This window comes from Mirounga angustirostris, unplaced genomic scaffold (assembly GCF_029215605.1).
Source record: "Mirounga angustirostris isolate CCGP_5_RB_7025 unplaced genomic scaffold, mMirAng1.0.hap1 SCAF_16, whole genome shotgun sequence".
NCBI classification, from domain to species: Eukaryota; Metazoa; Chordata; class Mammalia; order Carnivora; family Phocidae; genus Mirounga; species Mirounga angustirostris.
Genome location: NW_026991724.1, coordinates 50,520,795 through 50,534,875, shown reverse-complemented (window position 1 = coordinate 50,534,875; position 14,081 = coordinate 50,520,795). Strand labels below are relative to the sequence as shown.

General features: G+C 56.3%; 1 protein-coding gene across 12 annotated transcripts; it reads right to left on the bottom strand.

The window, feature by feature from the left end:
- Window positions 1-1,488: 1,488 nt before the first annotated feature.
- On the bottom strand, window positions 1,489-12,823 carry GIPR (gastric inhibitory polypeptide receptor). Of its 12 annotated transcripts, none has more exons than XM_064581642.1 (14): window positions 12,599-12,817; window positions 11,673-12,160; window positions 10,541-10,669; window positions 10,039-10,134; window positions 9,476-9,583; window positions 8,259-8,362; window positions 7,441-7,544; window positions 7,097-7,241; window positions 6,167-6,326; window positions 5,895-5,955; window positions 5,504-5,573; window positions 5,294-5,382; window positions 5,064-5,202; window positions 2,587-3,074 (listed from the first exon to the last, which is right to left on the bottom strand). In XM_064581642.1, the coding sequence occupies exons 3-14, from the start codon at window positions 10,629-10,631 to the stop codon at window positions 2,730-2,732; spliced, it is 1,512 nt and encodes a 503-aa protein (XP_064437712.1). In that variant the 5' UTR covers window positions 10,632-10,669; window positions 11,673-12,160; window positions 12,599-12,817; the 3' UTR covers window positions 2,587-2,729. The 12 variants fall into 12 exon arrangements, with proteins under 12 accessions (XP_064437717.1, XP_064437719.1, XP_064437720.1 ...); XM_064581644.1 differs by having other exon boundaries at window positions 11,673-11,756; XM_064581643.1 differs by having other exon boundaries at window positions 12,636-12,817.
- Between the last annotated feature and the right edge of the window lie 1,258 nt (window positions 12,824-14,081).

Sequence of the window (14,081 nt, the reverse complement as noted above, 5' to 3'; positions counted from 1 at the left end):
GCCCGGCAGCACCCAGGAGAGCCCTGACCAGCCCTCACTGAGAGGAGGAGGAGGATCTAGTTGGAGCGGCCAGTACCCAAATACTGGTAGCGATTGTGGCTAACACCTGCCGAGCTGTTAGGGTGCCAGGCCCCAGCCTCTGTGCTGATCAGACTTCCTCTCAGCCACCGTGAGCAGACACTGTTAATGATGACCTCCATTTCCAGAGGAGGGAACTGAGGTACAAAGAGGGGCAAGCACTTCCCTGGGGCTACCCAGCCAGGAAGTGGTGATGGTATAATTCAACTCCACCCTGCGCCAGAGCCTGGGGCTTAACCCTGAGCTCCACTGGCCTCAAATTACAGCTTCATTACCCCTGGGAGAAATTCTCTGACAAATGTGGGGAGATAGAGGTGGGAAAGGAGGAGGCTGGCTTATTGGGGGGGGATAAGGAAGATCCTGGTCTTGCTCTGATGCCCACACATTGTGCTCTCCCCCACCCATGTCTCTGTGTCCTATCTCTGCTTGGATCTCTTACTCTGTTCTCCAGATAAGACCAAACACCAGGTGGGTGCAGGAGTTTGCAGGCCTCAGATCAAGATAAAATGAGATGTTTGATACACTGAGTTGCGGAAGGCACATCCTGAGTTATTCCGTGAGTCCATTAGTGACAGAGCAAGGGACCCTGTAGGAGGAGAAGGCTTGACACAGGGCGACAGCTGTGAGGTTATAAAGGTGCACGTTTACTGAGTGGCCCACATCTAATGGGAACAGTTATCTGGTGGGTAGATACCAGAGTCATCCATCTTACAGATGAGACAGCTGAGGCCCAGAGAGGGTAAGTGACTTGCCCAGGGTCACTCAGGAAATAATGGAGCCAAGTTATCTGTAATGTGGGGGGCAATGGTGCCGCTGCAGGAGACCCTCCTGCCCCGGTCCCCGCCCCTGCAAGGATTCAGTTCTTGTGCAGGAGCTGGGACAGCACAAGCGCTGGAATCAGTCCTGGCTTCAGATCCCTGCCCTGCCTCCCCCTTCTTGTTGACCTAGCCTCCCCAAGAAGTGGGAATTGGTTTTCCCTGCCCTGCGGGCTGGCAGCAGAAATTCCAGCCTCAGGGACCTTGCTTGGCATCAGTCTGAATTTCCTCCCGTCTTCGCCCACCCCTGCCTAAATGGTTTCTAATCACCTCTTCCTTCATTGCGTGAAAGCGAAAGCAGAGATTGCAGGAAAAGCATGCACCGTGCACCAGGAACTACCCTAAGAATAACTCACCGGAATCTTGCAACCATAGGATGTAGACACCATCATTATACCCATTTTTCCAGAAGTGGGAACTGAGGCACAGAGAAGTTGGGAATTTCTCCCAAGTCACACAGCTAATAAGTACCCAAACTAAGTTTGGACCAGGCTGGTGTCTGCAGTCTTACTATTCCTACACTACCTTTTAGAGAAGCAACCCTCAGAAAATGTTTGGCACATACACATAATTTTAATTGCATACACTGTAAATAGTTAAGTATCGGGAGATCACATGAACAATCCCAATAGGGGTTTCTCTTAGGCATGGGGGACAGTGGCGGCATAGCGTCCCGTGTTCTTGTGGCAACACATGGCTGAAGAGATTGCAAGGCCACCACGGGCAGGCAGCCCACCTCTCATTTCTCCTGATGGCCTGGCCAAGATGGTCCTCCCACCCACCTCCCATACACAAAAATACATGCTTGATTTACAAGGCCCGTGCCTTAGAGCACCCCCCCAAACCCATGAGGGGGGCCCAGCACAACCCCATGCTTGAAGGACTCTCCTCAGGGGCTATGGGGCACATCTGTCCAGGGGGCTGGGGACCCTAAGGAAAACAACACCCAGGTACTAACTGAATCTAAGTGTAGATCTGAGTCAGGGATGGATTTAGGAGTGAGAGTCTTGTGTGTGTACAGGTGGTCCAGATCCAGGCTGTCAGCTTCTCCCCAATTCTCCCAGTTCCTCTGAGTCCTGCCCTGAATGGCTCCTGTTTAGTCTACACACCAAGTCCTCCTTTCTGCCCCCCCACCCCCTGCAGTGCTGCCCCATATTTCTCTTTCCAGCTCTCACCTCTCCTGTGAGCTCCAGGGCCTTTTCCCCAGCCTGACATGTCCCAAGAGCACTCCTGGCTCTCCCCACCCTGAACCCCATCTCCCTCTCTTGCCATCATCCCAAACCTAGGAGTCTTCCTTGACTTCTCTTGCTGCACTTCCCTCGTGCGAAACGGTGGCAAATCCTCAGTTCTACCTTTAGAAGAGCAGCGCCAGAGTCCGACCACTTCACACCCCTCCGCAGCTGCCTCTCCTGCCCCCCCAGTAATCTGTTCCATCACACGGCACCGTCTGTTCCTGTCTTTTCCTCAGGCAGCACCAAGCTTTTCTGCCCTTGCAGATGCTGTTCCTTCTGCCTAGAATCTTCTTCCCAAAGCGGTCTCCTTCACCCCTTGCAGGCATGGGCTTAAGTGTCACCTCCTCAGAGATGCCCTCCTGGACCACCCTAGGCTCCCTTCTAATTTTTCCTCATTAGCCATTCCACAGTGTGTGTCTAACGTGATGTTCTGTCTTTGCTGCCCCCCCCCCAATTGTGAACTGTGAACTCTAGGAGAACGGGGACCTTGTTTCCCCCCTCCCACCGCACCCCAGTTTCTCCAGCGCCCTCCACACTGGGCCTGGTACACAGTAGGCTCTCAATAAATACGTGCGATCTCGAATGGACACAGGATCCCCGCTGCCTAGCAGTAACTTTCCGAGACCCGGCTGGCCTCGTCCCCAGGCCCTGGGAGGGTCCCCAAGGACAGGCCGCGGTCAGGGGCGACCCGGCAGGGGCCTGAGCTCGAGGGCAGGGTCCCGGAGGCGCGCTCGGGCGGCTGGCGCTGCTCTTCCCCGAGGCTGTGGCGCAGGCGACGGCGGTGCCAGCAGCGACGGATCTCCGACTGCACCTGCAATGCGATGGGGCTCAGAACGTTCCCTGCGCTCCCGGCCGTTCCCTGCGCGGCCGCCAGAGGGCGCGGGCGGCGAGCCGGCGCTGTCCCTACCTCCTTGTTGATGAAGCAATACAGGACGCTGACCAGGAAGCCCTGCCGGGAGGAGGCGCGAGGGTTAAATCGAGAGTGGGGGCAGGATCGCAGACACCCCCTGAGTGAGCTTGGGCCCTTAGCAGGTCCCAGACCACCTCGGCTGCCGCCACCCTGGTCCGAGACCATTTCAATCACCCTCTCCCTGGCCCCCCCTTTGCCCTCTCAGGTTTGCTGAGCAATAAGAGAGTTAACAGGGAACCCTGGAGGTGGGCTGCCTAGATATGAGAACCGCTTCCCCACTTCCTGACCCACTTGGGCAAGGGCTTATCCCCTCTGTGCCTCAGTTTCTTCATCTGGAAAATGGGGTCATAATAGAGTGGTGGTTGTGAGAATTGAGGTAATATGCAAGAAGCTGGAATGCCTGGCACGTAGCGTTAAACTATTCTTTTTTTTTTTTTTAAGATTTTATTTATTTATTTGACAGAGAGAGACATAGCGAGAGAGGTAACACAAGCAGGGGGAGTGGGAGAGGGAGAAGCAGGCTTCCCCGAGGAGCAGGGAGCCCGAGGTGGGGCTCGATCCCAGGACCCTGGGATCACGACCTGAGCCGAAGGCAGACACTTAACGACTGAGCCACCCAGGCGCCCCGCGTTAAACTTTATTCTTAAGCTTGTTATAAGTTTGTTATATATATTACATATTATTAATAAATTAATTTTAAGAATTATCTTTAAGTATACATTTTACATATAAACTTCTATAAAATATAATTACTAATAAATTACTTGATAATACAGATCAGTTATTTATGTTAAAATCTTACAAATCTTATTATTAATTTCCATGATCCTGTTAAAAATCTAACTCTGGGGGCGCCTGGGTGGCTCAGTCATTAAGCGTCTGCCTTTGGCTCGGGTCATGATCCCAGGGTCCTGGGATCAAGCCCCGCATCGGGCTCCCTGCTCCGCGGGAAGCCTGCTTCTCCCTCTCCCACTCCCCCTGCTTGTGTTCCCTCTCTCGCTGTGTCTCTCTCTGTCAAATAAATAAATTAAATCTTTAAAAAAAAATCTAACTCTGATCACATCCCTCTGCTCCCGTGGCTCCCAGCTCCCTCAGGGAAAAGCCAAGGTACTTACTTGGCCCAAGGATCTGCCCAGGTACCTCACCTCTCTGTCCTATCTCCCCCTTGCTCCCTCTGGCTCCCACCGCCTAAAGCATGTTGGATATCAGGGATCTTGCACTTGATATTTCTCTTCCTGGAACATTTTCCCCAATTATCTGCCTGGCTTGTTCCCTCACCTCCAGGTCTCTGCTCCAGTGTGTTCTCAGTGAGGCCTTTACCCCCTGTCTACAGCTCTATATCTTGTCTGCTCTCTTTCCCCCAACCTCCAGCTTCTAGGCACATCTCTCCATCTGACACTCTGTTCATTTTATTTACATAGCATGTTTAGCATCTGTCTCTCCCACTAGAGAGTAGGGACCATTTGGTTCTTGGCCCAGAATAGTGCTTGGTACACAGTAAGAGCTCAGTACATTTCTGCTGAATTTAATGAATGAACAGCCTTGTGAGGTGAGATTAGTATTGTTCCAACTTAGAGATGAGGAAACTGAGGCCCGACAAGGAAAAGCAGTATGGCGACTAGGGTCTGGCAGGCAAGTGCAGGGTTGGCCTTAAATTTTGGAGTGCCCCCTTACATTTTGCACTGTAAGCACCTCATTTACCTCACCCTAGGTGAAGGCCACAGAGCTGCGAAGTGGCAGAACCTGAACTTGGCCCTAGCCCTACCCGGGCTGCAAAGCCCTCCATCTTCACTAGGTGGCAGTCTGCTGAGGCTGCCTGGTCTGTTCCCTTGCTCCCTGCTGCCTCCCCAGCTCAGGACAGAGCTAGCTCAGTGTTTTGCGCAGAAATGTACGAATGAACATGTGAACATGTTCACACCCCATTCAGTGCCCGCATCAGTGGACAATTGCAGACCCCCTGCCCCTCTGGGGAAGACGGCCCCAGGACGAAGGGTGTAGCCCTTACACCCCGCCTTAGTGCCTTAGCACCTGGAATGAGCTGAGGAAGATCTCAAAGCCGAGCTTGATGAAGCGCAGGGCACCCCGGGCCTGTTCCTCTGTTACCGGAGCAAACACCACCTCGTGGACGCCCAGCAGGGGCACCAGCGTCAGCGTGGAGCGAGCCAGCCTGAGGGTAGAGGGTGGCAGTGGTCCCGCAGCCCCAGGTCCTCCATTTTGCACCCTGCCCCTTTCCCTCCATCCCGGCCCGGCTCCCTCACCTCAGGCGGTAGTCCGGGCAGCGCAGCTGTCGCGTCCTCAGCTTGGACACAAGGATGCCAAGAATGCGAATAAAGATGAGAAAATTAATCTGCAGGGAGAGATAGAGGCTGAGCCAGCCCCATCCTGTCCTGGGGGACAGAGGGTGGCGCCCCGTTTCCCAGGGTGGGAAATTCCAGAGGGTGGCCTGGAGGACTCAGGGTTGGCCGTACCAAGATGGTCATGAGGATAGGGGTGCGTATGATCCACCAAATGGCCTTGACATCATTCCGCTCCCAGCACCTGGGGAGAGGGGGAGTAGAGCTAAGAGAAAAACCCCTGGATTCAGAGGATCACGCACCCTCTCTCGCCAGCTCCGCCCACTCTCCTTAATGCCACACTCACGTTCCTTTAAAGCCCCGCCCCGCTACTATCCAGGCCCCGCCCCCATCTCGCCCCCTTCCAGAGCACACTCTTTCTTAGCTCCCCATTCCTTTAGATCCCACCCACCCCGTTCCAGTCCCTATGTACCCTCCGAACCTCCCCACCTTTCCATCACAACCCGCCCGAGTCCCTCAAAGCTCCGCCCGCCTCCCAGGCCCCACCCCAGACCCCAAGACTCACTGCGTGTTCTCGTACAGGTACCTGACGATCACCCAGGGAATGACGAAAAACGCGGGGGCCCCTGTGCAGACCCCGACCCCGCCCCCCACCCCGCCGCAGCTGTCAGCGCGCGCACGGGCCCCGCCAGGCCCAAGACCCGCGGAATTTCCCCCGCCGCCGGGGTGGGGAGGCAGAAGCCCAGAGAGGGGAGGAGACCCCCTGAGATAGACCAGCTGGGGAGTCGAGGGAGTGGAGGCGCGCCGGATTGGGCAGGGGACAGGGTCGGGGCTCACCCCAGCCGAGAAGCAGGTAGCAGCGGAAGTGGCCCCCCTCGGAACCTCCCACAAGCACCAAGAGACTGTGTAGGTAGACACCCTCCACCAGCAGCCAAGTGTAGTTGGCACCCACACAGTACTGGGTCACGATCTGGGCCATGCGGCAGGCAGCTAGGTCCTAGGGGGTGGCCGGACAGGGGGAGGGGGCAGTCAAGGCCTTCAGGGTGTCCCCAAGCCGTCCTTCCACCTCCATTTCCTGCCGTCCACTATTCACTTCCCGCTCTGCATCACTAGAGGATGGTGTCTGTGATTGATTTCTCTCTTCTGTTCTCTTCCCTTTGTGAGCTGTCCCGCTTTTACCTCTTTAACAATTGGTATCTTCCATCTTGCTATCAGTTTCCCCCACCCCATGGCCCCCAAATATGGCCTCTCCCACCCCATCGCCTTCTAAAAATTGAACTCAACTACTTCACCTGTCAAAAAGTTTCTCCCACCCCGTCACCCTTGTCCAGCCAGCACAGGGACTCCCCCACCCCATAGCTTCTTCACAATCGACATGGCCCAACTGGCTACCTGAAAGTTTTTCTCACCTGGGCCCCCAGCCTCTAGCCTCCCCCACCTTAGTTTGGCAGTAACAACAAATTGGTATCTACCAAATCCCCTCCCATCCTGCCACGCCCCACCTCCAGTAGGGGACTCTCTCATTGGTGGAGAAGTCCAGGGACGGGTGAGATAATGAGAGCTAAGCAAGGGGAAAATCTCACATAGGAGGTGATGGGGTGGGTGATGGAGGAGGCTGAGTTGGGAGGGCCCCTCTCCAAATGTGTTTGGAGAGGTCAAGAGAGATAAACTGTTGATAGTGTAGAAAGTAGTAAATGGACTGGGAACTTCTTGGCCCCACCAGAGGAGGCAGAATCCCAATTTGAGAAAGAGAAGGATGCTGCTCACCAGGTTCCACAGGACAGGGGCCTGGTCCCCAGGGTAGGGGCCAGGTGGAGGTAGCAAACGGTCTCGGGTGAGGATGGCCGCCGCCCGCAGCATGGAAGATGTGAACAGGTTGATGTGGATGTAGTTGCGAGTGCAGCGCAGCCTCCTAGGGGATTGGGGATGCAGTCTGGGGACCCCTGGATACCTACCTGTCCTTGGCCACACAGATCCCCTTAAGTCACCTCCCCGCCCTTCCCACAGAACCACCATTAGATGCTTGTCACTAGTGAAGCCTGACCACCCCATCTTACTGGGCAAACTGAGGCCCAGGCTCTGCAGCTGTGACTCAAGGCTGGAGGTCTCACCTGAAGAAACTTAAGATGAGCAGGGCTAGCAGCAGTGTGGCCAGGGACAGGGAGTAGCCCACGGTGTACATGACCTGCATCCGCTCCAAAATCAGCTTTTGATCCTAGGTCGGGGTAGGGGGGTGCAGGAAGGTAGGAGGACACAGGAACACAGTTCAATGCTTTCCCCCCCCCCAGGACCAGAAAGGGACCCTGCTTTTTGTTCCTGCCCAGCATCCCAGTTTTCTCTTGGGGATCCAACTACCCTTGCTTGACTGGGGCTGACTGGCTGATTCCACCCCTGAGTCCAGGGCCGAGCATGTAACCAGCCAATCAGAGCATTCTATATAACCCCCTACACACACAGAGACACACACATACACAGTGATTAGTGCAGGGTGGAGGCATGGCCCAAGGTATCAGTCCTGGGACATTACATTAGAGCTATTAAGAACACAGTTCAGTCTCCCCACAGTCTTGCTTGGTTGGTAGGATGTGAGCCTGGTGCTAATTAATGAGGACCACACTTTCCATCCCACAGAAAAGATGAGCCCAGCACAGAGAAAAACAAAGTCATGGTGTGGTGAGAGACAAAAAGACTCCCAACAACATCATTTGAGCACCTAGATCCAGCTGTGCCTGAAGCTGTTACCTTATACTTTTCAATCACAGAAGTCAATACATTTCTCTTTTTTCCTCCACCCAACAAGTTTAAGTTGGGTTTTATCACTTGGAACCTAGAGTCTTGAATAGTACAAGGGGTTTCAGGCTCAGCCTGAGGCGGCTGCCTTTTCATCTCTCCCTGCACATCCTGACCTGAATCCCTCACTGCTTCTTACCTGAAAGACCCCATTCTTTTCTGGGTTCTCACACTGCGAATGATCTCTCCAAGATCCCCATTGGCCATCACTGCCACACTGGCGGAGGACAAAGCCTGTAGCCACTGTGGGGGAAACAAAGGAGGGGGTCAGAGGCACAGAGAATAAAACAGAAAGACAAAAGTAAGACAAAGGCAGGGGCACCTGGGTGGCTCAGTCGTTAAGCGTCTGCCTTCGGCCCAGGTCATGATCCCAGAATCCTGGGATCGAGCCCTGGGATCAAGTCCTGGATTGGGCTCCCTGCTCTGCGGGAAGCCTGCTTCTCCCTCTCCCACTCCCCCTGCTTGTGTTCCTGCTCTCGCTAACTCTTTCTCTGTCAAATAAATAAAATTTTTTTAAAGATTTTATTTATTTATGTGACAGACACAGCGAAAGAGGGAACACAAGCAGGGGGAGCGGGAGAGGGAGAAGCAGGCTTCCCGAGGAGCAGGGAGCCCGATCCAGGACTCGATCCCAGGACCCTGGGATCATGACCTGAGCCGAAGGCAGATGCTTAACGACTGAGCCACCCAGGCGCCCCAATAAATGAAATCTTAAAAAAAAAAAATAAGACAAAGGCAGAGATAGCCAAAGTGATGTGATGATAATAAACCCTTGTGTATTAATTAAATTAATATTCATAACAAGCCTATAAAAATGGTACTATTGGGCGCCTGGGTGGCTCAGTTGGTTAGGCGACTGCCTTCGGCTCAGGTCATGATCCTGGAGTCCCAGGATCGAGTCCCGCGTGGGGCTCCCTGCTCGGCAGGGAGTCTGCTTCTCCCTCTGACCTTCCTCCCTCTCATGCTCTCTGTCTCTCATTCTCTCTCTCTCAAATAAATAAATAAAATCTTAAAAAAAAAATGGTATTATTATCAACCCCATCTTACAGAAGAGGAAGCTGAGGCATAAAGAAGTTAAATAAGTTGCTCTAGGCCAAATAGCTAGTTAGGACAGGAAGACCAAGACGCCCGGAGGAAATAAGAACCCTGTGGTCCTCAGAGAGATACAGATACAGAGAAGGGGCATTAAGTGACAGAACCAGGGTTGGTCAGGCAGGAGGAGACACTCAGCCGGACAGAGAGGAGCAGGAGATCAAGTGTGAGATCAAGATCAAGCGAACTCTGGGAGTGTTGTCTGGGGCAGGGCTAGGAGCTATTTTTGTCAAGGGAGGGCCCGGGGTCCAGGGGGCACCTCACCATGACGGTGCCAGGGCAGGTACCAGGGGCAGGACGCACGGGCAGTGTCGTTGGGGGCAGCGTAGTCCCAGCAGACGTACATATCGAAGGACGCGTTACAGGCGAGGCCTGGGATGGGCGTGGGGGCCAGACGTCGGGTGGACAGACCGCACACAGCCCAAGGCTTCTCCGCAAGCGCTGCTCTGGCCCCGCCCACCGGGGGGTGGTCCAGTCCCTGGCTCTGCCACAGCCCCTCCCACCAGACCCCAGGCCCCGCCCCACCCGCCATCCACTTCAGGCTCCACCCACCTGATGCAGCCCCGCCCTTTCGAGCTTCTGCCCGGGCCTCTCCCACTAATCCAAGTTAGGTCCCAGTTCCCACCGCCCCCCCCCGCCCCCGGCCCCGCGCACTCAGGTCTAGGTCCGTCCCACCGAGGCCAAGCATCACCCAGGCCTCTCCCGACCCAGCCCACCTCTACCCCAGACTTCCTCAGGCCCCGTCTGTCAGTCCGAGCCCCCCCTCAAGCACACCCCTCTCAACCCTAGTCCTTCCCGTGCCCCCAGGCCCAGCTCCCCAGTCACACCTGCCGGGGGGTCCAAGGCTTCCAGTGTCTCTTGGCACTCTCTGCGGTACCGTTCCCAGCGCTGGTACAGCTCCTCCGCCGTCTGCCCGACAGAGCCTGTCTACGGAAAGAGAGGAGGGAGGACCCCCCCCCACACACACACACCTCGACCGATCCCCGCTCCCAGGCAGCACGGTTCGTGTAGAAACACCCTACAGAGACTTGAAGAGGCTGCCCTGTTTTGTCCGGGAGTCTTGGGTAACTTAGAAACCTCTTCTAGGTCTCTAGGGGTGCCTAGACCAGGGGAGTTGCTGTGTGGGGCTGAAAACCTTCAGGAAAATTAGGGGAAGGAGTGGCTGGAAATCATCAGGAGGATTTGAGAGGGAAAGAAGCGAGACTGGAAACAACTCGAATCTGGACAGGCGGGGCAGTCTTAAAACTCTCTCTGCAGCGGGGGAAGCCTTAAAACTGTCCCCAGACCTCCCTCCTAGCCTTGAACCCCTGTGGCTCCTGGGGTCCTCACCTCCGCCCTCCGGAGCAGCGGCCCCCACCACGAGAGTAGCAGTAGCAGCCGCCAAGGCGGACGGTTCGGCATCGTGAGGGCGGCGGGGCATGGGGGGCGAAGGGTCTGGTCTAGTAGGGGCAGTCCGGCCTGGAGGGTCAGGGCGCAGAGTCAGGAGCCTCGGCCCTCCGCCTCCGGCCCCCGGCGCCACCCGCTCTGAGATTCAAACAGGCGGACTAGTAGGCAGTGGCCCCCCTCCGCCCCCACCAGTGAGGACTTGTGGGGTGGGGGAAGAGTGGGCGAGGCCGAGATCCAGCACGTGATTCCCAGGCCCGCCCCCAACTGTTGCTGGGGCAGCGGCGGTGGAAGGGGGGTGTTTGCTGAGGGCGCGGTTGCCCTTAGAGCTGCTTTGGGCGGAAGCGCTAATGTCACCCGGAGTCTAGACCTAGAGATTCTGGGGAATCTGGGGACTGCCTTGGAGAGGTAAGCGTCGGGCATGGAGCTTGAAATGACCCTCAGAGTTCCCGCTTTACCCGCCCAGAGGGTCTTCAAATGGCAAATAGGATCCCGACCTTAAAAAACTTGCCCGCTGTAGATGAAGCCCAGAGTCAATGGAACAACCCTCTCCCTAGGGACCAGAGAGGAGTCAGATCCTGGGCTTAGGTTTGCAGGGGCCCAGATGCCTGAAAATGGGTCTAACCCCAATCCTCCCCCCCCCCCCACAGCTCCGTGTGGGGAAAGGGGGAAGCAGGGAAGATCTCAGATGGAGCCCCAGAAATGGGCGAAACAGAAATATAGAGACTGAGAGACATACAGACTAAGCAGAATGAGACACACAGCAAGAGACCAGAGAGGAAAAGACAGATAAAAATGTGGGCTAGGAGACAAAGAGGGGACAGAGACATGGAGAGAGACACAGAGAATGGGGCAAGGAGAGATAAAGGGACAGAAACAGAGCCATCCAGAGGCTAAACAGAGATCGGGAGACATGGAGACAGAGCTACAGAGAGAGAGGCGGACAGGAAGATAGAGAGCGAGGGCACAGAGAGACAAAGAGACAAAGGCATGAGCTAAGAAACAGAGAAAGAGGGACCCAGAGGCTTGAGTGGGACATGGGGGCGGGCGAATGGGCTGGGATTGGGAAAGCCCTCACCTGTCCCCAGATCTGCTCTCGATCACTCACTCCAGCGGCTGTCGCCTCCACAGCCTCCGCCTGAGCTCTGGAAGAGGTGACGGCCTGGGGTGGTGGGAGAGGGCGGGGCCAGGGAGCAGAAGGGGGAGCTCTGGGGCAGAGACCCGGCGGGGGGTGGCGGCCAGTGGCGCGCAAGGATCAGAGTCACCCAGGGTCACGTGGAAGAGCAGTCACGGAGCCGGGGTCACAGGCTCTCACACGGTCCCACCCATCCCACCCAGCCGTGGCACCCAGCCGTGGTCACACTCCCCACACAGTCATCCACAGTGACACAGCCGTGGGCCCGGACTTCAGGCAACTCCACTCACAGAGCAACACAATCACGGCTTCCCACAGTTCTCGTGATGCCGTGTCAGCCGCCCAGTCACTAGGTCTCGTCTCCCCACTGGCCTGCGGTCACCCCTGGGTCCCCAGCATCACTCAGCACCAGCTTGGGCATCAAGCAGAGGCTGGAAGAATGACCGTCAATGACATGCACACGTCGATATGCAGTCCCTCACGCAGTCACGTAACCCTTGGCCCACCACCACCTGCGGGGGGGCCACACACAAGGTCACGCAACCATACCCATCCACACTCTCGCAGTTCACACGGTCGCCTGAGCCCACAGTCACGCCCCGACAGCACACCTTCCCCAACTGTCAATAAGGCACACGCTCTCAGGGTGTCATGTCGTCATGCCGTCACCCTTACACGGTCACACCCAGTGCCATGGTGGTAGGGACACACGACTCTGCTCCTCGTCCTCACCCACACTCACAAGTCCCACAGAGTCACACACACATTGCGTGCCACCGTGCCACCACCATGGGGTCCCGCACGCCCCACGGATGCAGAGAGGATCACACACCATCATGCCGCAATCACGCACGAACCCGCAGCCTCACCGGGTCTCGCGGTCACGGGCACCACTGAGTCACACACCTTCCCGCAGTCTCCACTTCTAGTCTCTTTCTTTGCTCTAAAATATGGGGAACGGGGAGCGTCTGTACATGAGGGGGAAGCCTTAGCAACCGAGTCCCGGTTCTCAATGTTCACATCCCCAGTAATACAAACCAAACCACGGATTCATGCACATTAGTCAACTTGTAACACTCAGGAGCATATACTCCCCTGGGACCTAGGGGATAAGTGGGGCAGAGGTGAATGTGCCCACTTGGCAGACGAGAAACTGAGGCCCTGAGGCCCCAGCAGGGGCAGGGAGACTGGGGGATGCAAGGTCCAGCACCAGGAGCTGGAAGGAGACAAGTCTGGGAGGGGGGTAACGGGGGGGGGTCCTGGCTCCCTGGCCTCCAGCTGGCCTCCCTGCTCTCTGCCCCAAATTCCTGGCGCTCTCTGGGTCCTGGGAAAGGCTCGGTTCATGGAGTGGAGAGGGAGAGGGGTCTGAGATAGCCCAGCACCTCGGGGAGAGGCTGGGCTTGGGAGGGAGTCTCTCCTTGGCCTCAAGAGAGCCTGGGGGGGGCCACTCAGCTAGGACTGGGAAGGTGGGGGGAGGCCGGGAAGGGGGAGGGAGAGACTGGGGAAGGGGGAAGCGGTGGAGAGGAATTGAGGTGGTGAGAGAGACAGGAAGAGAAACCAAGGGCCCAGAGAGACCAGAGACAGACAGGAAGAGATGGAGACGAGAGAGCCCAAGAGAGACAGACAGAGAGGAAGAGACCAAAAGAGACAGAGACATAGAAGTACACACACAGAGGGGCGCCTGGGTGGCTCAGTCGTTAAGTGTCTGCCTTTGGCTCAGGTCATGATCCCAGGGTCCTGGGATCGAGCCCTGCATCGGGCTCCCTGCTCTGCGGGAAGCCTGCTTCTCCCTCTCCCACTCCCCCTCCTTGTGATCCCTCTCTCACTGTGTCTCTCTCTGTCAAGTAAGTAATAAATAAAATCTTTAAAAAAAAAAAAAGAAGAAGAAGAACACACACACAGACAGAGACAGAGAGAGGAAGAGATCGAAAGAGACAAACAGAGAAAGATACACAGAGAGACAGAGAAAGACAGAGAGAGAGACACAGAGACAATGAGAGAGAGACAGAGAGATAGGGGAGGAGGGTAGGGACAGAGCACAGTCCACGTTGAGAGGAAGACAGGGGGGATGGAGGGAGAGAAAGCCTGAACGATGGGCGCTGAGGAGAGGCGAGCTAGCCAGGACTCCGCTGTGGCTCAGAGGTCCTCACCCATCCCTGCGGGGGGACCCCCGGGTCAGAACCCAGCACAAGGTGCACAGGAGGGTGGTGCCTGGGTCCCTCATGGCCCTCTGCACACCGAAGCCCTCTCCTGGGTCCTCTGCAGTCTCCCAGGGTCTGGGGAGGGGGGCAGCAGGGACACATGCGCGCGCGCGCGCACACACACACACACACACACAAGCACACAGCCCTC

Bases quoted from the DNA above. Each gene is read 5' to 3' on its own strand.
- GIPR (XM_064581641.1), bottom strand. From the start codon at position 10,631: ATGCCCCGCCGCCCTCACGATGCCGAACCGTCCGCCTTGGCGGCTGCT. The intron at 5,956-6,166 runs GTGAGCCCCGAC...GGGTCTGCACAG, and splicing joins CTACCTGCTTCTCGGCTGGG to GGGCCCCCGCGTTTTTCGTC. The intron at 5,574-5,894 runs GTGAGTCTTGGG...CCCTCTCCCCAG, and splicing joins TACCTGTACGAGAACACGCA to GTGCTGGGAGCGGAATGATG.